The 27,007-nt window shown below is 49.0% G+C and overlaps 1 protein-coding gene across 1 annotated transcript in view; it reads right to left on the reverse strand.

Annotated features, from left to right (window-relative positions):
* The window catches only part of SH3RF3 (SH3 domain containing ring finger 3), a 370,710-nt gene that overhangs the window by 51,819 nt on the left and 291,884 nt on the right, over positions 1-27,007 (reverse strand). Inside the window, exons 6-8 of the mRNA XM_032179170.2 lie at positions 21,247-21,417; positions 16,783-17,036; positions 4,195-4,514 (exon numbers count right to left, since the gene is read on the reverse strand). Coding sequence (XP_032035061.1) covers positions 4,195-4,514; positions 16,783-17,036; positions 21,247-21,417 — 745 coding nt within the window. The remainder of the gene's footprint in view (positions 1-4,194; positions 4,515-16,782; positions 17,037-21,246; positions 21,418-27,007) is intronic.

Here is a 27,007-nt window from a genome sequence, read left to right on the forward strand (position 1 = left end):
CATTGGCAGGCACTGGCACCCTTCTCTTCTGGGTGACTCTCCCCTGGACTTAGATACCCTGAGGGTTCGTATCACCTGGTGCTGATGTGCTCATATAGTTTCAAAACCAGAAAACTGTCACGGATGGACACAATAGGCAGTGTTCCATGGTTGTTTCAAGCACAAAATTCATTTTTAAGTGCAAAAGGATAACTTAAATCCTGAAGACCACCTTTTAAAACCAGATTTGAGTTCCACTGTGTAATTTGTGGGTGTTGGGGGACTGGCCACAGGGTAGCCCCTGCAGGGAGCAATATGATCAGGCAGGTGGGCAGGAAGAGACCTGGGAGAGTAGGCTGGAGAGGTTCTTGCATAGGCTGGCAGATGCCTGCACCCAGAGAGGAGCTCTGGTTCAGGAATGGGTCTGGAGAAAGAACTGCCACTCTGTCTGCACTTGTATTATCCCCAGACGCCTGCACACCACATCGGGCCACGCAGGGAACAGAGCTCAAAGGCCCAATCCCCCTGGATATAGCAGCAGAGCACCAGCCTCCCGGGGACCAGTTTCCCGGGGACCAGCCTACCGGGAATAGCCTCCCAGGGACCAGCCTCCTGGGACTAGCCTCCTGGCACCAGCCTCCTGTCACCAGCCTCCTGGGACCAGCCTCCCAGCACCAGCCTCCTGGAACCAGCCTCCCGGGAACCAGCCTCCCGGCACCAGCCTCCTGGCACCAGCCTCCCAGGACCAGCCTCACAGCACCAGCCTCCCGGGGACCAGCCTCCTGGCACCAGCCTCCCAGGACCAGCCTCCCGGGGACCAGCCTCCCGGCACCAGCCTCCCAGGACCAGCCTCCCAGCACCAGCCTCCCAGCACCAGCCTCCCAGGGACCGGCCTCCTGGGACCAGCCTCCCAGCACCAGCCTCCTGGGGACAGGCCTCCTGGCACTAGCCTCCCGGGACCAGCCTCCTGGGACCTTGACCATAGCCACTGACACCATAGAACACAGAGCTGGTTTTAGGGCCTCTTCCTTCTCCACACATAGGGATATGGTGCATAAATCTCCCATCTCCTAGGAGAAAATTACTCCCTACTCTATGGCGCCCAGGAGCTGTATCAACTCTGACTTCTCTCTGGTATATGCATGGAAGGGCCTGGGTGGAATTTAGCAGCACTGGCGCTAGGAAACTGCGCTGCACCGAGGTGTATGTGTCAGTGGACGTCGCAGCGAGGAGCTCACTGTCTTTTCCCAAAGGAAATTTAACAGAAACAGACTGGAGAATACCGCCAAATGCTTTAAAAAACCTTTGCCATAATTAGACATGTGTACATCTATGATCAAGTTGCCCAAAGTTAGGAAGCCTGTTTAGCGTAGTCATGGTGGGGTAGGGCTCAGCAAGCAACCTGCAGGGAGTGTGCTGGCTCCAGCTCCCTAGCCCAGCCCAGTCTGCTGGTGCAGGTCACACACGCTCACTTGCTTCTGAGCAGTGTACTAAAATGACCATCATCTCTGCTCTTCTGCTACAAATGGCAGCTGTAAATGCCTTGGGCCCTGCTGCAAATTAGGAGAAATTCAAGTGGGAACACAGATGGGAAAAATGTTCACAGGTGGTTTTGTAGACCAGTGCTTGTCTTTGTCGGTTATGAGAAGTGGGAATGAAAAGCACACACAATGTGTGGGAGGGCAATGTGCTTCTCTGCTGGGGTTTGCTGAACCTCTGGACACAAGCTTGCATGGCCTCACAAAAACCACTTCCCCTCCTGCCTGGAGTGCAGTGTGGACTGCTCCCTGTGTGCCCATAGCATGTGTCCAGCCCTAAGCGTGGCCTGCGCACTTCTGCTGCCCACGGAGGCTTGGGAGCTGTCAGGGAAGGAGGAGGAGGCTGAGCCACTGTATGTGCAGCTTCCCCTGCATGGCAGGGCGTCCCTGCGTGGTGCCTTTCATCAAGAGGGATGTTGGGGTGTCCTCTGGACTCAACCGTTCTTTGCTGATATAGCACAACTGTTAGAGGGCATAAACCTTAAGTGAAAGTGAAATATTTACAAAGTGTCTAACAGGCAGGCTAGGAACAGACCCAGCTGGTGTTCCTTAGCTTCACACTTAGGTGGGTGACGGGGAACAAGCATTGTCCTCCGTGTAGATTCCTACAGGACTCAATGTCATAGAAACCCACTCAGCAATGGTCGTATTGAAGCCAGTCCCATTTGCTTCACAAACTAGAGAGACGGAATTCTTGGGCAAAGAACTAGAAATGCTTAAGGAACTATTATGGCCCCCGCTTTCCAAGTCTGCCCCTGGTTGTTCCTGAGCAGCTCGGAAGAAGGAAGAATGTTTAAGTGAGAGGGTAGGACTGTGAATCCCACCTCTCCCTCCTGATGAGACCCAGCCACATCTCACAACAAGGGCTGCAGGGTAGAAGGGAACAGATTCAAGACTGAACTGATCTAAAAACAGACAGACACAAAATATGGAGCAGCTGTTGCCCTTCATGCCAGGTGCCCTGTTAGACTGGAGCAGACCTGAGCTTTGCCAGCTGCATGCCTCTGCCACACCAGTCAGCACAGGAACAACCATCGCTCTGGATTGAACAACACAGGAGGTGCTGAGGCCCTGCAGAACCTGGTGTGGCCCATGTGTGCAGCGTTCCCGGCTCATGTTGAGGACAGGGGAACAGGGCCTGCCTCCAGGGTGATGGGCAGAGAGCCCGCCGAGTCAGCGCTGGGTTTGGCAATGTCCTCGAGAAAGAGAGAGAGGCTGTCCCTGCCTGGAACACCCCCTCTAGGGTCCAGGGTGCCCATCTAAGCCCTGGCTAGGACATCCTGATCCAAAGACTGATTTTATATGGAAAGATGTCAAAAGATCCACAGATCAGTCAAGCCAAGACAGAACAATCCCTAAACCGTTCAGGCAGCAAGGCCAATACACAGAGTGGCTCCCTGCCAGGACCCAGCCCAACGCCCTAGGGATACAGCCTCAGGCAGTGTGTGGGCCCTGAGCCCTGGAGAATTGCTTACTGGATTTCACATGGGCTTCCAAAAACTTCACGTAAAAAAAAAAAAATTGTAAAATATCTCATCAACAATTTTAAAACATAGGTTACATGTTGAAACAATAATATTCTGGATATTGGGTTTAATGGAATAAGCTAATAAAATGAATTTCACCTTTTAAATTTATTTTAAAATTAATTTTACTTTTTAAAAATGTGGCTACTAGAAAATTTAAAATTAGATTTGAGGCTTGCATTATGTTTCTGTTGGACAGCACTGATTTAGAAGTCTGGATTCTCATCCTGGTTAATCTAATGTCTAGCTGGGTGGCAACTGGAACAAGTTTCTTGGACTCAGATTTTCTTTCTTTTTCTTTTTTTTTGAGATGCAGTCTTGCTCTGTTGCCCAGGCTGGAGTGCAGTGGCACAATCTTGGCTCACTGCAGGCTCCGCCCCCCGGTTTCCAGTGATTCTCCTGCCTCAGCCTCCTGGGTAGCTGGGATTATAGGCGCACGCCACCATGTCTGGCTAATTTTTGTATTTTTAGCAGAGATGGGGTTTTGCCATGTTGGCCAGGCTGGTTTCAAACTCCTGACCTCAGGTGATCCGCCTGCCTCAGCCTCCCAAAGTGCTGGGATTACAGGCTTGAGACACCACGTCTGGCCCAGATTTTCTTTTATGAAATCAGCACTTCATGGCTAAAAGAATAGCTAAAAAACACACCAGCCATCAGGTCAGCATTCTCCTGTTCCTTCTCATTGCTCCTCAGGAAACAGGCCTGTCCCATATGGTTGAACAGGCTGTGGACTGCACAAGGATGACATATTGAAGGGAGTGGGTGCTGTTCACACTGCACACATAGATTTGTATATTTATTATTACAATATCCCAGCACATGGCAATAAATATCTCATTCTAACAAAATGAGTATATTACAATGATTTTACAACAGATGGAACTAAGGCATTTTCAAGAGGGGACACCTTTTTCTGATTTGCATGAGAAATGTAACTCGACTTGCATGGCCCTGCCACCACCCAAGGCCTGCCTGATTCCTCTCCAACCGGCTGCTCTGGTGGTTTGGCTCCCTCTCTGTCACACGCCTGGTTCATCTAGGGGCAGGCACTTGGTGCCCACATTCTAGCTTCAGTTGCACAAATGCCACTGCCATCTAGTGCCAAAGAGTTACAGTAAGCAGCTGGCCTCAAGCCCTGATGGACCTCTTACCTTTTCACTTTTCTTCTCGTCTAGTTTGCATCCTGTGTTGGTGGGGCTGGATGTGGACAGAACACCGATGGGCCCCCCTCCGGCCTCCCCGTTGAGGTTTGCGGCACTGACGTTGGGAGGTGTGATGGCTGATGCTGCTGATGTGAGGGGGATGGCTGGCCGTGGGCACATCTGTACCGGGGGCTGGTGGCTGTGCTGCGGGGACACCACCGAGTGGGGCCTGAGGCTGGTGGCAGGCAGGCGGGATGGAGAGTTCTGAGTGCGCAGGGGTGACACGGTGGCAGTTGGCCGGTCCTGAGCCTGGGCTGCAGAGTGGGCAGCTGGAGATGGGGTTGGAGAGACAGCAGGTTGAAAGGTTAGTTTGTAACTTGCCATGCCTGCCAGGCAGCTGCAGTGCACACTCTTCTCAGGCTCCCTCCTCGAGCACTCACAGCCTCTCTCTGAAGTTTCTCCAGATAGACCTGGCCGCTTCACAGATGGAGAAACAGGCCAAGAAACCCTGAAAATGCATTCCTATCTTCCAAAGCCCGAGGGATCAGGGGGCCCTGCCACGGCTCAAAACACCCCTTTCCTCAGGTGGAGCTAAAACAGCTTTGCCAAGGTTGCCATGAACATGGGCACGTTCCCAGTTCTATGAAGTCCTTTAACTCAGCGGTCCCCAACCATTTTGGCACCAAGGACCCGTTTTGTGGAAGACAATTTTTCCACAGATTGAGGCAGGGGATGGTTTCGGGATGATTCAAGTGCATTACATTTGTTATGTACTTTATTTCTGTTATTACTACATTGTAATATATACTGAAATAATTATACAACTCACCATAATATAGAATCAGTGGGACCCCTGAGCTTATTTTCCTGCAACTAGACAGTCCTATCTAGAGGTGATGGGAGACAGTGGCAGATCATCAGCCATTAGATTCTCATAAGGAGCGTGCAACCTAGATCCCATGTATGTGGAGTAAGGTTTGCGCTCCTATGAGAACCTAATGCCGCTGCTAATGTGATGGGTGGTGGAGCTCAGGTGGTAATGCAAGCATTGAGGAGCATCTGTAAATATAGATGAAGTTTTCCTTGCTCACCCACCACTCATAACCTGCTGTGCAGCCCAGTTCCTAACGGGCCATGGACCAGAATTGGTCTGTGGCTTGGAGGCTGGGGACTCCTGCTCTAATTTTCTCTGCTGTGATGAGCTGAAGCACTCAGAAAAATTTTGAAAATATGGCTTTGAAATATGGTTGTAAAATGCTCATAAACATAAAGCCTGTGAAAGCATCTCGGTGAAGCCTCAAGATGTCCCCTGAATTATTAAGCACCACTGCATGCAAGCCAATCAAGCTTGACTCTAGTTACTCTTGATCCCGAACCGGCCTGGCTGGTCCTTGGTTTCCACACTGGGCATGTCATCTTGCTGAGTGAGGGCTGAGCATGTGAGAGCTGCCTTGGATGGGGACAACTGCAGGAAGAAAGCAGCGGATGTTTCTCCCAGCAGCAGCCTGGAGAAGCCGCCCACCACCCTGCTGCCATCTGTCTGCATTTGCTGCTGTGCCTGCATGTCGAAGCACTGGGCGTCCAGGTTTACAAAACCCGGAACCTTACAACTGTGGATCCACCACCTTGCTGCCAGCAAAAACAATTCTTAAAGATGTTAGGGATTGAAAGTTGTAACATTTGTAAAAATCTCCCATGTGAAAAGACACAGCTCCCTTTAAACATAGCATCACATTAATAGTAATCCTGCTACTATGTGTGTTAGTAATTTCAGGGAATTAGCTCCTTAATAAATATGGGTGAAACAAATGCTGGGAGAGAATGAACGTCCCCAGGGGAATGGTGACTTGTGTCCTGGGTTGTTCTGGCCCAAGTGGAGACCTGGGCTGAGCATCAGACACTGCTTTATACCAAGTGGCCCAGGCAGCACCACGCAGCTCACATCCAGCTGCTGTGCATTCTTAAGGCAGAGAAAAATTATGTCATACTGTAATCATTTTCTACCAGCAGACTTTGTGGCATTCATGGCTTCAGAGCATGAAAGAAAATACATGCAATAAAAACAATCTTCTCAGCCCCCAACTATGCACTCGTTAATCCTAACAGCGTTTGGAGGCCACGGGAAGTAGCACTGTGAGATATACAAAGCTCTCCATCTGGGAGTCGGGCCTTCTTCTGACACAGCCGTGTGTGAAGCGCTGGTGAGATCTAATTATGTGATCCTGGATTCTCCGGGACTTGGGCAGCCTGCTGATTCTACAAGGTGAAATACAGAAAGGCTGATTTATGCGGTTTTTTTTTCTTTTTTTTCTTTTCTCTCTCTCTCTTTTTTTTTTTTTTTTAAATATTCAGGGCTTCAGCTGGTTTGGAAACTTGAAACATTTGATCCTAACCCAACACAGCTCCACATTTACAAGGAGAGCAGGTCAGGCAATCATGTGGATCCAGGGGCCTCGGGTCATTTAATCACCCTGGAAACCGTGACTTGGAGGCCGCTCCTCGAGATTTATTCATCTCTCCCCTCAGCTGTCTGACTCCCCTTCTCTCGGTCCAGGGTCCAGTGACGGCCCGCCAGGGAAGCGCTGTGGCCCTCAGCCTTGGGACTGCACCAGGGTCTGTGCCCCTGGGCTGTGCGTGGCTGGCCTCTACCTCCTGGCCGGCTTCCCCTTGCCTGCCACACTACTTTGCTCATCCAGGCACCAAAGAAGAGAGGGAGTGTGTTCCAGCAAGCTCCAGCTTCACCTCCTAATACTCTTCCCTCAGCCACACTGGCCTCCTGGCCACTCTGCCAGTAGGACTGGCTCCTGGTCACCTCAGAGGCACAGTGCCAGCAACCCTGCCCATAGACCTCGCCTCCCTCATAGCTGCCATGCGGGACCCTCGGGTGCCTGGAAGGCTCAGATACCACCTTCTAGAGACCTGCCTACCACTTTCACGGTGCTGCCTGCCCCTGCAGCCTCAGCCTCCCATGTTCCTGCTCTAGCTCCAGCTTTCCTTTGCCCCCAAGGCTCTTAGCTCCTCACGGCTGTGTAATTTACATGTTCGCTGGAGGCTGATTGCTCATTGCCTGTCCCCACTGTGCAACGGAACTCCATGAGGTGGGGACATAGCTGCTTAATTCACGATAACACCTGCAATGGTGCCTGGCATGTAGAAGGTGCTCCGTATATTTTTTGAATAAAAGAGTGAGTCTCTGAGAAAAAAGAACCCCAGCCACATCACTTCCGATTTCACAGAATGGAGCCACTGGAGAAGAAAAACTGTAGCATGAGAAAGCAAGGCACAGCTCAGGTCATGACACTGGCTGGTGAAGAGTGTGCTCATCTCTGGTAGGATTTACCCTTATTTTCACCCACCCCGGGTGCCCCAACCCCAAGCTGGCTGGGACTACTCGTTAGTGATGCCAAAGTAGCCCACAACTTCTTTGAAGTCAAGGTGACAGATGAAGGCTGCTTAGGAAAGCACCACCCACGGTCCCTGCTTTTCCCTTTCCTGTCCTCTTTAAACCTTTGGTGTGTTTCAATCCCCCTGCAGCCCACAAAGACTGTGAGCCCTCACTCAGTTCACTCTATGTCCCTAGTATTTGTAGGTGCTTTATAAATGATAGGGGAATGAATAAATGACCTACTGCATCACCAGCTTTGTCCTTTCCTTATTTTCAGGGGTATTGCTTCCCACTTCAGGGATGAAATGGAACTCCCACAACTCCAGGCCAACCCCCCTCTCCACTTCCCCACACCCCTCCCTTCCAGTCACAAGGACTCTGGGCCCCACCAGGTCAACGCCTTCACCCACATCCTTGATACCTTCTCTGGCTCATCCTTTCTCTCCTATATTTAGCCTCTTTATTAGCTTTCCCCCATAATTTATTAACCAGTTGTCTCTCCCATTTAATAAATAATCTTCCTTCTATACCTTGTCCTCTTTTAGCTAGTATCTCCTTTTCCCATTTTTCTTTACACAATATTTTTGAAATAGTGTGTACACTGGCTCTTTCTTATATTTTTATTCATTTCTATGTAAGTAATCTGTATCTGCCCTCTGGCAGCTTTTATAGTATTTTCCTTATCCTTTGATGCTTTAAGTTCAGCATGTTTAGGCTTGGATTTTTGGTTATTTTTCCTACTCAGCACTCTTTGTGCTTTCTGTGTGAGGACTTGAGCCCCTCTTCAATTTTGGAGAATTATCAGGGACTACTCCTTTGAATCTTCTCTCTGTCCCATCCCTTCTATTTTCTAGTTATGAAAATCCTGTTAGAAGTAGTTTGGAGCTCCTCAATCTATCCTCCATATTTATACATCTCTTTCATATTTTTCGTCTCTGCTCTGTATTCTGGATAAATTCCTTTGTATGGCTTTCCAATTTCACTAATTCCACTTTCAACTGTGTCTAGAGTTTATGCTACCTACAGAGGTTTTGTATTTAAATATATATTTTTCCTCTCCAAAATTTCAAGTTGGTTCTTTTTCATATCCAGTTGTTTCTGATTCATAGCCATCCACCTATTTTTTCATAGCTTCCTGTTTTTCTTTTTGTGTGTGTGTGTGTGTGTATGTTGTTCCTTCTTTTCCTCTTAGATCTTAAACATACTGATTTCAAAGATGCTCTCAGATTTCTCCCTTATTTTCCTCCCATCTCTGGAGTTTATTGGCTAACTTACGTGTGAGTTTCCCTTTTGTGCTTTGAAATCTTAGTGTACCAGCTCACCCTGAGCTTGCAGCTCTTTGTCTACTTTTCTGGGTCTGGCAGTTCTGTTGTTAGTGCTGCTTGGCCTTGGGACCCTCCCTCAGAACTAGGTTTAATGGGCTTCTTGGAGTTCTGGTCCTGCAGGGAGGGTGCTGAGCTAGTCCTAGTCCTCAGGCCAGAGCCATCCTCAGCACCATGACCAGGGTTGGGGCTCCCTCTTCTCTCTCTCACACCCCAGGTGGAGGCTTAGTATGGCCCATCCCCTGGAAAATGATGGAGCTCTTAGAACTGGCACACCTGGCTCTGGTCCTCTGATTCTCACAGGGGCTTCCTGTCCATATTCTCCTGCAGGAGTTGAAAGTCAGCCAACAAGGCCTGCTTTTTATCCTAGAGCCAGGAGGCCAGTGCTTCAGCACTTGGCTATTGTGTGTTCCATTTTATATAGACCCATAGAGTTGACTTTTTAAATATTAAAAACAAACATCTTTACAACAATATCACATAAACTTAATTACTGTAGTTTTATAAGAAGTCTCTAAATCAGTGATAGCCCTCCCAAGTTCACTGTTCTTTTTTATTTCATCTAGCTCAAAATGCTTTATAATATCCCTTTTGATTTTTTCTTTAATGTATGGGTTATTTTGAAGCATGTTATTTAGTTTTCAAATATTTGAGCATATCAAATATTTGTTATTATTTGTATTAATGATTTCTAATTCAATGCCACTGTGGTCAGTGAATGAATGTAGTTTCCATGACTTGAATCCCTTTAAATGTGCTGAAACTTAAAAATACTATGGCCCAGTATATAATCTATCTCGGTAAATGTTCTCTGTGCACTTGAAAAGAAGGTGCATTTTGCTGTTGTTGGGTAGAATGTTTCACAAACGTCAACTAAGTCAAGTTGATTATGCTGTTGTTGGGTAGAATGTTTCACAAACGTCAACTAAGTCAAGTTGATTATACTGTTGTTCTAATGTTTTAAATTTTTACCATTTTATGTCTAACTGTTCTATCAATTACTGAGATATGAAAATCTCTGACCATAATTGTAGATTTGTTTATTTCTCCTTGTACCTTTATCCATATTGCTTATGTATTTTGAAGTTCTGTTACTTGGTGTATAAATATTTAGAACTGTTATGTCCTCTTAATGAACTGACCCCTTTATTGTTATGAAATTGCCTTTTTATCTCTAATAATTGTTATAAATTCTGCTCTATCTGATTAAGATAACCACTCCAGCTTTCTTTTGATTAATAGTAGCATGGTATAATCTATTCTCATTATTGGCAGATTTCGTATTTGCAAATTCTACTAGTGAAAAATGATTTGTAACCCCCAAGTCATTATCTGTGGTGCTTTCAGTTATTTTCAGACATTCAGGAATGGCAAAAAATTTGAGTTGCCTGACACTCATATTCCCAGCTGAGGTTGAACAAGGCGATTTTTGTTTCAGCATCACACAGAGATGACAGGAGGATAGAGCCGATAGGGGGCAACACAGTACAGTGCAGGAAGTTTTGGCTCTGAGGCCACAAGGACAGTATTTGAATCCCAGCTCTGGCACCTATTAATAGGGCAGCCTCAGGTCAGCCACTTAATCCTTCTGAACCTCATTTTCTCTTTTGCCAAATAAATAAAATAGAATCTACTAGAAGAAGGAGATAATTTATGTGAGATATGTGTACATACTCACGCATGCATGCCACACACAATTTCACCTAGAAGCAATAGTTCACTATTCACAAATTCAGTGTTCATAACTTTATAGAATGTAACTACCATGAATAATGAGAATGTGTATAACTTGTTCCATCCCTTCACTTTTAGCTTATGTCTTTAGAATTGAAGTATATAAAGTATGTTTCTTATTCACAGCATACCATTGGTTTTTCGTTTGTTTTTAGTAATATGTGACAATCTCTGCATTACATTTAGGGTTATTTAGACCATTTACATTTAGTGTGATTACTTACATGATTAGGTTTAAACCCACCATCCTACTGTATGTTTTCTCTTTGACCCATGTATTGTTTCTTTTCCCTTCTGTTAATGCTTTCTTTTGGATTAATAGGATGTTTTCATGATTCCTTTTTATTCTCTTTTAGCTTATTTGCTGTAACTCTTTGTTTCATATTTAGTGACTGCTTACATCTTTATTATAGTCATTTACAAATGATTTCATATAATAAAGATTCATAGTATAAGAATCGTACAGTAGTATACCAAACTTCCACTTCTCCCTTCCCAAACTTTGTGTTTTTGTTTATTGTACATTTTACTTTTCAGTTTTAAATCCCAAACTAGATTGTTTTGACTTTTGTTTAAACAGTCAATTATATTTTAAAGATATTCAAATAATAAGAAAACATCTTATATATTTATCTATGTAGTTACCATTTCCAGTGCTTTTCATTCCTTTGTATAGATCTTCATTTTCATCTAGTACCATTTGCCTTCTTTCTAAATAATTTCATTTTTACATTTCTAATAGTGTGGAATTTTTCTTTTTTTTTTTTGAGGCGGAGTCTCACTCCATCACCCAGGCTGGAGTGCAGTGGCACGATCTCAGCTCACTGCAAGCTCTGCCTCCCGGGTTCACACCACTCTCCTGCCTCAGCCTCCCGAGTAGCTGGGACTACAGGCCTGCCAACACGCCTGGCTAATTTTTTGTATTTTTAGTAGAGACGGGGTTTCACCGTGTTAGCCAGGATGGTGTCGATCTCCTGACATTGTGATCTGCTCATCTCGGCCTCCCAAAGTGCTGGGATTAAAGGCGTGAGCCACCGTGCCCAGCCAATAGTGTGGATTTATTAGTGACAAAATCTTTTAGTTTTACTATTTCTGAATAATTCTTTATTTTGCTTTTTTTGAAAGATATTTTTGCTGGGAGTAGAGTACTAGATTGACAGGTATATTTCTTTCAGTACGTTTTTTGGTTATTCTACTGTCGTCTCACTTGAACTGTTCTTGACATCATCCTTATCCTTATCTTTTTTTTCTATTTCGTGTAATGTATCTTTTTTTCCTCTGGCTGTTTTCAGTGTTTTCTTTAACAGAGATTTTGAACAATTTGATTGTGATTTGCCTTGTTATAGTTTTCTTCATGTTTCTTGTGCTTGGTGTTCACCAACTGTCTTTGAACTGTGTTTGTGGTTTTCATCAAATTTGGAACAATTTTGGTCATTATTTCTTCAAATCATTTTTCTGTCCTACCTCTCTCCTCTACATTGGAGACTCCAATTACACATATATTAGGCCACTTAAAGTTGTCCCATTGCTCACCGATTCCGTTCATTTTTCAAAATTGTCTTTTATCTCTGTGTTTCACTTTCCACGGCTTCTATTACTATATCTTCAAGTTTACTAATATTTTTTCTTCAGCATTGTTTAATCTGCCATTAATTCCATCTAGTATATTCTTGATCTCACATACTGTAGTTTTTATTTCTAGAAGTGTGATTTGGGTCTCTTATGTCTCTACTTAATTTTCTGAGTATGTGAAAGGCAACTGTAAGATCATTTTTAAATGTCTTTGCAACATCTATGTCAATTTGGGGTCAGTTTTGATTGATTGACTGATCCCTTCATTATAAGTCATATTTTCCTGCTCCTTTGCATGCCTCATAATTTTTTATTGGACATCAGACATTGTGATTTTTATGTTGAGGGCTGGAATTTTTTTTTTTTTGTATTCCTACAAATATTCTTAAGCTTTGTTCTGGGACAAAGTTAAATTAATCGGCAACAGTTTGACTCTTGAGTGTTGTTTTTGAGCTCTGTTGGGTGAAATTGGAACAGTGCTCAGTCTGACCACTACAGAGGCAAGGTCCTGTGTAGATTACTCAACGCCTGGTGATTTCTGCAGTTTTTCCAGTCTGGCTGGTGGAAACGGGCACTATTTCCAGCTGGTGTGTATTCTGGGCACTGTTAGCACTAATCTTTTCTTTCTTTGATTCTTTTCCTGGCTTTGGGTACGTTTCTCATGTTCATATGCAGATTAGTTGTCGGCTGAAGATCTGAGGGCATGCTCTGCAGCCTCTTTGTGCTGCTCTCTCCTCTCTGGTCGCTGCCCTGGAAACTCCAGCCCTCTCTGTCACACAAACTCTGATCTCCACATCCTCACTGCAGAGAGCCTGTGGGGCCCCTCCACCTGGTTACTTGCCTCCCTTTGCCACTTCCTGCAACTTCTCTCGTGAATCAGTCCTTGGTTGTCTGGTGTCTTAAAAACTGTTGTTTTATATACTTGGCTTTTTAAATTTGTTTCATGTGGGAGAGTAATTCCTGTCCTCATCGCTTCAGATTGGCCATAAGCAGAAGTCTAGCTCAATCTTTTAAATACAAAAATATGACCATGTCTATTATTCAACACCCTTTAATGTGCTCCACTTCCCTTAGGATAAACATCTAAATTCCTTACATGGTCTAGAAGAACCTCCATGCTCTGCTCTGCTTAGCTTTTCGGCTTCACTGCGGGTCTTTCTTTGCTCCCGCACCCTATCCGTATTCCAGCGTCCATGGGCCCCTGGCCTCGGCAGCCCAAGAGCTCCCCATGCTCCCCCTTCCTGAGTGCTTCCCGCACTCTCCTACTGCTACATGCTGAGCTCTACCCACCTTTCAGATTTAAAGGACAGTGTGCCTCTGCAGGGAACTGTCATCTACACATCGGACTTCTTCTTCCATAGCTTTGTTCAGTCATGTCACAACTAAATAAAGTTCTCCAAAACAAGAGTTATGCTCTTCCTCATTGCCAGGCCATGGCTCGTGCTGGTTCCTCTGCTCAGAACCTCCTTTCTGTTTTGTCTGTTCAGACACTTCCCATTTGTCCTTTAAGATTCAAGGCATTATCACCTCCTCTTGAAAACTTTCCATATGCCTTACTCCCAATCCCCCTCCTATTTTCCTCCCCAGTCGGAATGAATTTCCTCTTCCACACTCTCTTAATACCTAAGCAGGCCTCCTTTGCAGTGCTTTACCAAACCCACCACAGAACTTTGTTTTCTAGTCATTCTCTCTAACTGGGGTGGAAATGGGGCTTGTCTGGTTCTCCTCTGTTTCCAGACCCCTGCAGGGTGCCTTGCCTGTATCTAGCTCCTTCTCGGTGCTTTTTTGCTGATGAATTCATGGCTATGCTGGGCTCTTACTCCTGCTAAGCACAGGCGGGAGTGTGCAAGGAACACTGGCACTTTACAGGGGGTGCTCTGCCCTTGGGAAAGGAGTTAGATTAATCAAGTAGAACAAATCATATTGGATGCTATGGCCAATGCAATTAAGCCTTTGTCAAACTGCCTGACTTTGGCTCGAGATGAGAACATTGATGAGATGCCTCCCACCCCCCGGGGTTGGGGTCTGCTGAAATGGGCAATTACTGCAGGGAACAATCCATTACTTGGACTGTCAAGTGTTTTTTCTCTCTCTAAATGCAGAATGAAGTGGAAAATGCCGCAGGAACTCAGTGGCATTTAATTTACTGATATGGCTCAGTAGGAGTCATTCTTTAACCTGGCTGTGACAGCAATAGCGTGGGGACAAGTGCTGGGCTGGGATGCATTGGGGAGCCGTTTAACCATCCCGTGCCTCACTCTCCCTGCGTGTAACATTAAACTGATGGAAGAGAATGCTCATGGCACCCTCCTGGTTACTATGGTGATGGAGAACTGAGACACAGTGTTGCACTGCCCCACAGCCTTGCCAATTTCTTTTGATACTGCTTGTTATTCCACAGAGGGAGAAGTGACTGGCAGGGCTCCATTTCTTCTTTGAATTGGGAACATTTCTAGCAAGGCTTGGTGTGGAAAGACCATCATACTGGCTATTCTGGGCAGACAACCCAGGGCCACTGCACTGGGATGCTGACTCACCATGATGTGTAGGGCCACTCACCCTTTCTAGTGCTGGTGCATGTGGAAACATTTGTACAGCACGCTGGGCTGATTGGATGAGATGTTTATAACCAGAAGGGACCTGGCCTGGGACTTTTGCTCCCCTGGTCCTTCCTGGGTGCTCCAGGGGCCAAACAGATCAGCATATTGGCTACCTCTGACCAGTCAGGGAGCACGACTTCAGATTACCAGATCACTTGCCAACTGCAATGACTGTATCCCCAGCTAGAGGCTACCAGAAAACACAGATCCACGTAAACCATGCTGAAGGATGGCTGATCAGAAGGTCACGGGTTGCAGGGTGGGCTTGGGCACCAGGTAATATTGCTGCAGATTCTTTTCCAGGGCCCTGGAGCCAGGGTTGCAAAAACCAAGAATCATTCTTAACTGATTTAAGTAAAAAAGATACTAGTAGGCCGGGCGCGGTGGCTCACGCCTGTAATCTCAGCACTTTGGGAGGCCGAGGCGGGTGGATAACGAGGTCAGGAGATCGAGACCATCCTGGCTAGCACAGTGAAACCCCATCTCTACTAAAAATACAAAAAATTAGCCGGGTGCGGTGGCGGGCACCTCTAGTCCCAGCTACTCGGGAGGCTGAGGCAGGAGAATGGCGTGAACCCGGGAGGCGGAGCTTGCAGTGAGTGGAGATCACACAACTGCACTCCAGCCTGGGCGACAGAGCGAGACTCTGCCTCAAAAAAAAAAAAAAAAAAAAAAAAAAGATACTAGTAGAGACTTACAGAATCTGAGATGGCAGAGTAGGTCTTGAAGGCTCTGACACACCAGGGTGGTCCTCAGACCACCCATGAAGCTTTCCTAGTGCTAAATTACCCACTGCTTGACAGGTACACCACCAGCACAAGGCTGGACACTGGGCAACTGAAGTCCACCTGCACCCACTGATGGTGCCAGACACTGGGCAGCCGAAGTTCACCCTATACCCGCTGATGGTGCCAAACACCAGGCACTCAAAGTCCACCTGCACCCAGTGACAATGCTGGGCCCTGGATACCCGAAGTCTACCCTGCACCCACTTGGGTGGGCAAGTGGATGACAGACATTTACCCCCCACTCCTTGTCCCATCAGCTAAGACAAGGAAGGAAATATGGCCTCTGCTGACCTAAGTGTTGTCTCCTCTTTCCACACTTGAGAAGCTGCTTTCTGGACACTTCTAATGGGTCATCGTGTTCATTGGTCTAAGAAATAGTACATTTTATTGCTTCCATGAATTTACATTCTTTTTGCCCTTTAAGCCTCACTTTGAGAAAAAGAGATGATTTCTGAGAGGACAGGGTTGGGGTGGGAAGAGATATTGTGTGTTACACCCTCCTGTCCCGGGGTACTTGGCATCATGCCAGCGTCACTGGCTCCACCATGGTGGAAGATGCCATGGCATGGCCTCCCACATCATCCTGCAGATCCAGCATCAGCAGCTCTTATTAGCTCAACACTAAGCCACCAACCAAGATGTGCTTACCTTCTTTATGCCTTTAAGGCCCACCCCATAATTTCTTTTCATCTCACAATATCCTGGGGCCAGATCAGTTTTCCTTAAGTTTCTCCAGCTGCCATGAAGGCGAACGATCAACAGCTGTCATTCCTTCTGCCTCAGAGCACTTCAGAAAGGGAAGAGTCTGGGCCCGAGTCTCATCCCAGCCCTGTCCTGTGAGATGCCGCCTAGCTGGGAAGTCCTGCAGGGCCTGGCAGATGGAAGACCCATGTGGCCGGCCCACAGTCATTCATTGGAGAGGCATTTGAAAGTGCTGGTGTTAATCTTAATTAGTCTATGAGGCCCTCTTGCCACAATGAAATGTGTGAATATTTGTAAATTTACTTCAGCTGCCAGGATGGGTAACATGATAAGGCAAGTGAACTTCCTGGAGATCAGACGTTCACGAGCATGACAAGCACATACCACCAGCCGCACATGCACTGCTGGAGCCTTGGGCCAAGATGTGTCTCATAAGCATGTCCCAGGAAGCCCCCTTGTTGATGCCCTGCAGGGTGAGGCCCCTGTGAACGTACCTGTTGAAATGGTGCTCCGGGCTTGGCTGGCCGCTGGCTGGGCTGAGTGCCGTAGACAGCTGCCTGTTGGGGGCGAGGCTGTGGGGTGCTGGGCGTGGGCCTGGGGAGTGGTGATGGGCAGGGCGGGCCTGGTGACAGTGGCCAGGCTGCTCAGACTCCCACTGCCTGGGTGCATGGTTGTGGTTATCCCTTTGGCCAGTGGAGACCCTCCGACCACATTATTCCGGGGCGGCCCTGCCCCTCCTGCAGGCACCCTGTGGAGAGAAAGCAGAAGGAATTCTGATGAGAGGCTCGGAGGCAATCGCGCCACATGGGCCTCTGGCAGAGCCTCGCTCTGACCTGCTGGCTCTAAGAGATGAAGGCCAACTAATCTGGGGACAAAGTCCTAAAACAATGCCTGTCACTGGGCAGAAGGGCCCCCTTTACAAAACCTTCATGGGGTGCAAACTGTCAGCGTGAAATATTTAAGATAGCAAAGCCACCCTGAGAAACAGAGGAATGAGCCTCATCAAATCTTTTATACCAGAGCTACTGCCTTAATTTGTTCTTACAAACAGCTGTGTGTCTCCAGATACATCCAGAAAGAACAGATGACTCAGTCATGTCCCACGAGGCCTTGACGCATCCAGCACGTTGGGGAAAGGATGGGAAGGATGCTGGCCCCTCTGGGCACGACTGCCACCTCGCACCTGCTGGCTGCTGGGAAAGGGCACACACAGCACGACGTCCTTCTGAGAATGTCTGGGAGCTTGCAGTTCCATACCAGAAATAGATGCCCTTTCACTCCGAAGTTTCCAGATGACATCAGCTCACACAAGAGGAACACTCTGGAAATGGGGCTCTTCATGCTTTCCCTCTGTGTATTTGCACTTAACCCATGTCCTGGAGGCAGCGATGTGATATATGGCAGAGTTAGGGGCTTGGAAGTTTCTGTGGATTCGGTTTCAGGGGAATTAAATGTCTTCCACTTGTCCAAGAGCTGGGTAAATTCCCGTTTCTGTCCCTTCAGGATCTTATTTCAAGACACATCAAGAAGTCACAGGTGGGAGAACAGGCTGCCTGCCCCCTGTCTCCTGGGCCTGGTCCAGCCATCTCCCTGTGGCTGGTACCACTGGGCATGACCTCTAGCGGGGAAGCTCCCGGCAACACAGAGTGAGGGTTTCTGCACAGCAGCTGAGAGGAGAGGGGCCTCTTGGAAAAGGACTCACCTGCTAGGGGACCCTAGGTAGTGTCCTCCTTCCCCAGCCCTCAGAGCTGTGCTGAATTTCACCCAGCAATCAAGCTTGTTAGCAGGTCAGCCAAAACCATGAATTTAAAAATCTCATTTGCTATCTGTTGAGCTCACTTTTCCCCAAGGAAATCATTTTTAAAAACTAAATAAAGTGGGCTCACAAATGATGAGTCACTAATTTGCAAGGCAATATTGACAAGTCTGAACACAACAGATACAGACACACATCTGCCTCTCATGACAGCAGAAAACCCTCTCCCTCTGCTCTCATGGCAGGATGGCAGAGATACCCTTGGCTAGTCCTACTTCCTTAGTGCATGCCCTCACGGGAAGAGTCACACACCTGCTCCCGCACCAGGTTTTTAAATGGACTCAGAATGCTCAGCTCTGAGCACTATACTCTCAGCCCCGAGAGCCCACCAGCCCTTCAGGGCCTCCTAGCATGATGGGGGCAAACACAGCTGGTGGATCCAGGTCTATGCAGGAAGGAGTAGGCCTTCGCCCACCCTCCAATCGCTGCCAGATAAGGCATTGCCTTCTGCTGGGTGGCTTTGGCAATTGTCCTGAACCCAGTAGGGATCAAGGAAGTGTAAGTACTGGGGGCACAGCTTTGGAGGGGGACAGGTGTCTTCCACTTCTGGGGATAAAGACCAACGCCAGATTTCCTGTTTTGTGCTGAGCTATGGATTGGAGTGAGGGACCCATGGCCTTCCACAAACTGACCTGGGGGCAGCCGACCCGGGCGCAGTTCCTTCTCTAAGGAACCGGAGAGGACACTCAATAACCTCCTGACACTGCAGTTACCGGGGCTAGATTTGGAGTGGCTTTTGCTTAATGTTTATTCCTGGTTCTGCCATTCTTTGGAAAACACAGACCAAGAGGGCTTGAGGAGAGTGAGCAACCATGAGGTGCACAGCAGAGGTGGAGGGAGGGGACCGGGCCACCCTAAGAGCTCCAGTGTCAGGAGCTGGAGGATCTTCCCACAACAAACTCCCTGGCAGCAGAAGAAGACAATTCTTGCGGAGACATTTGGATCAGAACAACTAGATTTCTTTTATTGATTCGATCTGCATTTATTGAGCACCTCGTATATGAACATGGTATGCAAGGAGCCAGGTAAACAAAGCTGGAGATGGCTATTATGGCTCAGGGGCTGGCCTATGAGGGGGAATCCTGAATGCCTGTAGAACTTGCCAGTGGGCTGCTTGGGATGACACCATGGGCAGAGCTGTCCATCCTGACTACAGCACAGGCAAGGATGAGGGCCTCCAGGCAAGGCTTCATATAGCAAGTGGACTTAGGACCAAGCTCTTGAAGGATATTCAGGGATTTAATTCAGAAGCAGGAAAAGGGTGGAAGGCATTCCGGTATTGTGGGAGTGGGGGCTGCCTAGGAGAGCTCCCCCTGGTGACACTGACTGAGGCACGTCAGGAGTCGCCTGGCCAGGCGGTGTCCCAATGCTACGCAAGGAAGCTGGATTTCAACCGCAGGCTTTGTATCTCTGAAGGTCTATGGAAGTTCTCAGGTAAAGATAAAGGAAGAATCAGAGGAGAGAAACTGGAAACTGGGAAGCCGATGGCCTCCCTCAGAAGCTGCTCTAACCTACTGCGTGGAGGAAGAAACTGCCTCCGCATATAAGAGTAGGGCGTGTGACGGAGTGGTGTCCCCCAGCAGGGCAGGCGAGCCCAGAGGTGTGGACACCTGCCATCTCAAGCTGCGTCTTCCTGGAGGGTGCCAGCTGGTCAGAGAGTCCCCTAACCTAGAGGGGTGACCTGTGCTTTCCTGGAAGAGCCATCTGATGCCACGACAGGTGAGCCCAACTCCAGGCCAGCGGCTTCAAGCACAGGCCGGTTGCAGGCTGAGAGAGCCAACCCCTTCCTACCGGCATGGGAAATCCAGACCAGAGACCTTCTTCAGAGCTGCGCATGCTGGGCAAGTCACCCCACACCACTGAAGAAGCCCCAGGAGGCCATGGGCAGCTCACCCTCTAAGCAGCCACCCCTCTGACCAGGTGGCTGGGTTTGAGGGAGTGCATTTCCTGAAGCCCCTCTGCAGTTTGCTTCTCAAGCTTTTCCCTGCTGAGCATCACCTGAGCGAAGGATCTCTAACTGCACCTTCAGCCTTGGGCCTGCAGACCTTTCAGGCTTTGGGCAACTCCATCATCCCCTAGGCCCCTTCTGGGCACCTCGAGAGAGGCCCTGGCTGAAGATCGCCTTGTGAACTAGAGCTGCTCAAATCAACAACGCATGTGTCCCGAGACCACTCTGCAAGTAGAAATCAGCCCAGCAATCAATGCAGGGTCTACGGGTTATTTGTTTCTACTGTAGCCTTGTTCCAAAGACAGGAGAAACCCAAGGCCACGTCTTTTGCTTCTGTGTGTGTCCTGCAGTGTCAACACAGGGCCGTGCCCACAAGGGGCTTCTGTGAGTGAGGCTGACTGATATCACCAAGCTGTGGACCCTCATCTCAGTGAAAAATTCCCAGGCAACCCCCTTGTCTCTTCAGTGACTCTAAAATTACGTATTCTATTTTATAAAAGTAGTAGAACTGAGAACTTATTAAACACTGACAACACAAAGAAAAAAATATATTACCACAATATGACCACTCAACAACTGTTAACCTTTGGGAATATATCATTTTTCCTTTGCATATATGTATATAGTGTTTTACATATCACACATCTATATGTGATGACACACACTGCACACACATACAACATACTGCATACACACATGCTGTACCTACATTATGCACACGCGCACACACCTTGTGCTTACAGTATGCATACGCACGTACACAGGCATGCACACTGCACATACACTGCCCACATGCACAAATACCATGCACACAAGCACACAGAAGTGTGCGTGCACTGCACACGCATACACACTGAGCACACTGTATATATGTGCACACACTGTCCTCACACAAACACACACTCACACTTGAGACCTCATTCTGGTGACTTTCCTGTTCTTGCTCCTCCTGATCCCATTCTTCTCCCTTTGGTGGCCAATGTCTGCTGAGGACAGCCAAGGAGTTGAGTGCAAACCCAGCTCAGAAGGTGAAATGCGGGCCTGGGGATGCCACTGGGGGCTGAACCCTGGGCACTGGTGGCCTTGCTGCCTTCTGGGCCTGGCTCACAGAGTAGCCTCCAGCAATAACAACAGCGGTAGGGCATGCAGGCCCTTGCCCTCTCCTTGCCCAGGCTGCCACCACCATGCCCTCACCTGGAAACGGGTGTCACGTAGTTTCCAGGGAATACCCCAGAGACCCCGGTCCTCAGGGACGCCCCCTTGAACCAGCCATCCTGACACTTCTCGAGGACCCGGTACATCTCTCCCTTGTGCAGCTCCAGCTCGTCACTCTTCTGGGGCTTGTAGGCGTAGAGCGCCAGGTACCTGCGGGCAGAGCATGGGGCCAGTGTCAGTGGGACCCCTCCTGGGGAAGAGGGGACCGGCCAGCATTCCTCGGGGGAGGTTGTCTTTGGAGGAACCCAACCTAAAAAGACCCACTAGTGTCTATGGGGGCTCTGCAGTTTACAAAGGCCCCACACGCCATCCCTGGCTCACTCCTCACAACAAACCCATGAGGCAGGGGAGGGAAGGGGCCTGCAGGGAGCTGCCTGCAGGGGAGGGGTGTGCCTGTTACACACAGCCTTAGGAGGATTCCACCTGCCCATATGACAGATGGGAAGGCAGCTTAGTAAGGCACAGTGACCCCAAAGCCCTTGAGGACTCTCTGAACTGCATCCCAGGGCCAGTTCTTTGGATTTCCAGTGTTTTCCTCTTCTAAAGTCTGATGCTGTGAGCAAGGGAAACCTTAGGGAAAACTGAGGGTGAGCTAAGCTAGTCTTGGGCTGGGTTTTCCTCACTTAATCTAACCTGGCCTGGTTTTCCTGTCTGGTTTATCCAACCAATCAGAGCTGGAAGAGGCCCTTTTTAAGGGAAAGGTAGTTAAGTTAGAAAATTGTGGTTGCACACTTCCTTGCAGTAATTGTGCCATGATTCATTATTTGATCTTTTTTTTTTGAGACAGCATCTCACCCTGTCACCCAGGCTGGAGTGCAGTGGTACAAGCATAGCTCACTGCAGCCTCAACCGCCTGGACTCAAGTGATCCTCCCACCTCAGCCTCCAAGTAGCTGGGACCACAGGTGTGCGCCACCATGCTGGCTAAGTTTTTTATTTTTTGTAAAGATGGGGTCTCCCTATGTTGCCCAGACTGGTCTTGAGCTCCTAGTCTCAAGCAATCCTCCCATTTCAGCCTGCCAAAGTGCTGGGATTACACCAGCCTTAATTTTAAGTCTTATTTGCAAATAAGGAAAGATCAAATTTAGTGGTGAAAATCCTAGCTTAGGGTTTAGATGCTGTGCCTCTAACTCAGCCCATGGGCCAAGTTACTCTCATAAAATACTTAACTATATCTATATCTTTTCCTTGTAAAGACTGGATGATACAAAAGTGCTCTGCTACTTTTGGGATTTGGGGAAGGTTGGTTTTGAACGGATGGAGAGAACCGATCAGATTATTTTATTTGCTCACAAGATTCAGCCACGGAAGCTGGTGGAGGCCTCGGTTCAATAAGAGACCACAGATGAATGTTAATGAAGAGTGATCTGGTGGATCTCACACCAGTGCAGGCTGCTGGGTGGGGATGTTGACCCTATCCAGCAGCTTGTGTACACAGTGCGTCTCTGGGGATGTGAGGGAAGCTCACAGACCCCCCACCCCAGTGCACCCTCCTGATGCTGGAGGAACCTCACTTAGAAGTGAAAACAGAAACAGAATGCAGCTCACGAGGGCTCAAGCAGGAAAAAAGGAGAACCAGTGTGGAATATTCTGGAATACCATGAGAACCTTGTAGAGATTAAAAGTTTCTTGGCCTTAACATGAAATCTGCCACCCTTTTCGAACATCCTAATCCTACATAGCAAGGCCCTCTGCCCTAATTCAATGACCTTGGCGACTCCCTTTGTTTATAGGTGTCCCTCATGCCCTCCCCCTAGGGACATCCTGTGGGCTCCAACTGTGGCTGACATCTTTGTTTCTTTCCCTGTTTGAAATGGTGAACACTGACAGTGAAGTTAGGACCAACTTTGGGCTTCACGAGGATACACAAAATCATCAGGAGAGGACCCCCCGACCCCGCCGTGTTCACAGTTTCAATGCTATGTCTAGGTGACAGATGGGAGAGAAACCAAGGTGTGATTCTGTTCTGATCACCATAGAGGAAATACTACTAAGGAAAAAGTCCAGTGAAACTGACAAACAACTGCAGCCAACGTGTGCCTGTGTACTGTGCAGGGAAGCTGGAGGGAAGGAGAGGAGAACTGGGAGAGGTGGAGAAGGAAAGGGGATGAGAGAGATGGAGGGAGGAGGAGACGGAGGAAGGAGGAGGAGATGGGGAGGTGATGGGAGAGGACGGAGAGAGGATAGAGGAGGAAAGAGAAGGGGAGGGGAGAGGAGGATGGCTTCCACACAGCCTGGGCTGAGGCAAAGGAAGGCAGAAGAGAGGAAGAGTGCAGAGAGGGCTTGGATCCGTGGAAGGCTCATGAATCAGTAACAATGATGCACAAATTGATGTGCCTGCTCTCAAAGAAATACAATTGAGTGTAAATCTTGCTTAAGTTAGCCTCATCTGTTGCTTTATCGTGTCAGAACAGTTTGCTTCAGTGGCCACATGCAGAATGCACAGCCGGGTTGGCTCCTGGCCAGGGGCAGATGGTATGCGACTCAGGCCGCACCAACAGCTCCTTTTAGTTGGTTCTGGGGTCTGGGGCTGCCTTTGCTCTGGAGTGGGGGGCTCATCAGCTGCCAAGGCAGGCTCAGAACACGCCCAAACTGCTGACCACAACTCACAGACTCCTCTCCCTCCTGCTCCTGGAGTGGTAGGCAAGGTGCAGAGCTAGGGGCTCAGCGGCCCGCGTGGGGTGGGCTGTGCTCCGTGGAGGCTTTGTTCAGTGGATTGGCTGTGGCTACACCCCCTGACTGGGGCTGGGCCACTTCTCCCTCCAGACTACTGCAGGCTCCCTGCACAGCATGGAGCTCAGTGGCCTGGGAGCATGGAACCCCTAGCAGGGCTACCCCTGCTGGGGTGGCCCTGTGCAACGTGCTTCCTCCCCAGGGCTGTCTGTGGCCTTCTTGCACAGGTTTCACGGCTGCGGACACAAAAGCTTGAGGGGATGGAGCTTCTGTCCATGGTCACGCATGTTCAGGGGTAGGGCCAGGGCTGGGCTGCTGGAGCTGTCAGTGCGGCCTGGGGCACAGCTAGGGCAGGGCTTGGGCAAGATGAGAGCTGCAGTCGCACAGAGGTGTGGCCCGGGGAGGCTGGGGTCCTCAGTGGGGCATGTTGGCCCCCTCACTCCAAGCACAGGCCTGGTGTGGCCCACGCATAGGGAGATGCTGCCCTGACGTGCACCAGGGCACTAGTGCACTTGGCCTCTTCATCTTATTTTAAGTTCGTTCTGTTGATGTGTAATCCTTCACTCCGATCTCTATTTTAAGTTCGGCCTCTAGGTGTAGGTTGCTGGGGGAACCGGAATGTAAATAAGCCTGGCTTCACTTTGAAAAATCTCCTCTGCCTACTTTTTATCCTCTAGGTGACTTGTAGGGGACACCAAAAGCAGATGGATGTGCTGGGTCTGTTTTCTGGCACGCAGCTCGTGTTGGGTGGGCCCTGGCCCAGGTGGGGGCCACCTGCATCTGCTGTCCTCTCTGAGGTACTCAAGAGGAGGCCTTGGAGGGACCACACTGAAGAGTAATTTGCGCTGAGACTGCGGCCCTTCCCAACCTGCCTCCCTCCCACCTCTCAGGGTCTCTGCCGCCACCCCCTGCTGCCAGTGGCATTGCCTGTTACCCTGTTTCCCACCAAAGTCTGTGAGTTGAGTCCTGTCAGGACTGCCAGTTCAGAGCCTCCTGGCTGGGCTGGACGGCGTCCCCTGCACTCAGTGGCAAGCCAGTCTTCATAGACACATGCACCTGGGCCTGGCATGGCAGGGAGAACCGGGCGGCACCTGCAGGTAGCAGGGCTCACAGCCTCCTGGCTCCTGGGTCCAACTCTCACCTTCCATTTGCTTCAAAACACCTTGGCAGCTCAACACAGGCCCTGCAGAGTGCTCAGAGCATCCCTGTAACACTCGAGACCAGCCAAGGCCACCCTGCATGCTCAGACACCACCTCTGCGGGTTCTCACAGGTTGGTACTTCAAATACTTATTTAAGGCAATCATGGGATTTTAGGATCAGAGAGCCTTCCTCACCACCACCTGGTAGCGTGTATAGGGTTTTTCATGCCAATGAGAAAAAGCGCCTCTTGAGGGCAGGTTGCTGAGGACAAGTACAGCCTCCTCCAGGAAGAAGTGGCCGCTGCAGGTGTGCAGTCAGGCATGGGGCCAGGGGCTCACCACACCCGGGACGGTGCACAGACAGGACAGGCTGGCGGCTGGGCCGACTCGGCTGACCCAGCTGGGCATGGCATGTGTCTGCTTTCACGTGCAGCCTGTTGAAACTAACAGCACAGCCTTCGCTTACCCATACTACTTCCTTATTTCTATAGCAAGATCTTCACTTGCTGCTAATTGTCTGCAGATTTCTCTTCCGCTCTAATCAGAGTAAACCAAAGTATTTTAGTGCCTTCGCTAATTTCATCCCCTTTCTCCTCTAGATGGTGGCTTGCTCATGCTTCTTCTAAAATAAGTAAACGATTCCCAGTTCTCTACCAGAAGTCCCACTTCTGCTCTTCTCCCAGGGCCACGCTGGCTCGAGTTAGGGAGGCGTGTGCTTCCTCCTCACCTCTTCCATCCAGGGGCAGCACCCACTCTGCAGGGAAGACCCATAGCAGGAGTGCTGTCAGGGGCTGCACTGGAGGCCAGGGGGCTGGGGAGGGCTGGGTAAGTCCTGTGGAGGGCTGAAGCAGGCTCAGGGGCTCAGACGCGACCAGGAGCTGCAGGAAGGGCGAGGATAAGTGCAGATGTTCAGAGGAGCGTGCACTTATTTGGGATGGCCAGCCCCGGGAGCACTGCTGCCTTCACCTCTTCCCTGAGGGCTGACATCACGGTCTGGCTCAGCCCAGCCAGCAGAAACAGCTCGGTTCTCCCTGGGGCCTTCTGATTTCCTGGGATCCCACAGGCAGTTGCGCAGGTTGAGATGGGGTTCTCCCAGGTAGAACCGAGTGTCACAGAGTTCATGGAAGGAAGAAGCTGGGGTGGCACGGCTGTGAGGCCAGCTTGGGAGCTGTTGTCTTTCCCAGTTGAGCACCTCTGACACTTGTGTGGGGGGCCAGTGTGCAGGGACTCCCGAAGTGTGAACCTGGGCCAGTGGTACCGGCCTTACCTGGAACTTGTTAGAGATGCAGATTCTGGGGCCTCACTTGGAGCTCCTGGTGTAAGGCCCAGCAATCTGTTTCAACAGCCCTCCAGGTACAGCCATACCTGTGGGATATTTGTGGGTTTGGTTCCAGACTGCCCCAACAGAGCAAATATTGCAATAAAGTGTCACCCAAATTTTTGGTTTACCAATATATGTAAAAGTTATGTTTATACTATACAGTAGCCTATTAAGCATGCGATAGCATTGTGTCTAAAAAAATGTAAGTACCTTAATTAAGAAATATTTTATTTGTCCGGGCACGGTGACTCCCGCCTGCAATCCCAGCACTCTGGTAGCCTGAGGCAGGCGAATCACCTGAGGTCAGGAGTTTGAGACCAGCCGGGCCAAAATGGTGAAATCCCATCTCTACTAAAAAGACGTAAATTAGCCCAGTGTGGTGGCAGGCACCTACAATCGCAGCTACTAGGGAGGCTACCGCCAGAGAATCACTTGAACCCAGGCAGTGGAGGTTCCAGTGAGCTGAGATCATGCCACTGCACTCCAGCCTAGGTGACACAGGGAGCCTCATCTCAAAAAAAAAAAAAAATAGACATATTTTATTGCCTCAAAATGTTAATGATCATCTGAGCCTTCAGGGAGTTATAATTTATTTGCTGGTGAAGG

This window comes from Hylobates moloch, unplaced genomic scaffold (genome assembly GCF_009828535.3).
Source record: "Hylobates moloch isolate HMO894 unplaced genomic scaffold, HMol_V3 SCAFFOLD_15, whole genome shotgun sequence".
In the NCBI taxonomy this organism is placed as follows: domain Eukaryota; kingdom Metazoa; phylum Chordata; class Mammalia; order Primates; family Hylobatidae; genus Hylobates; species Hylobates moloch.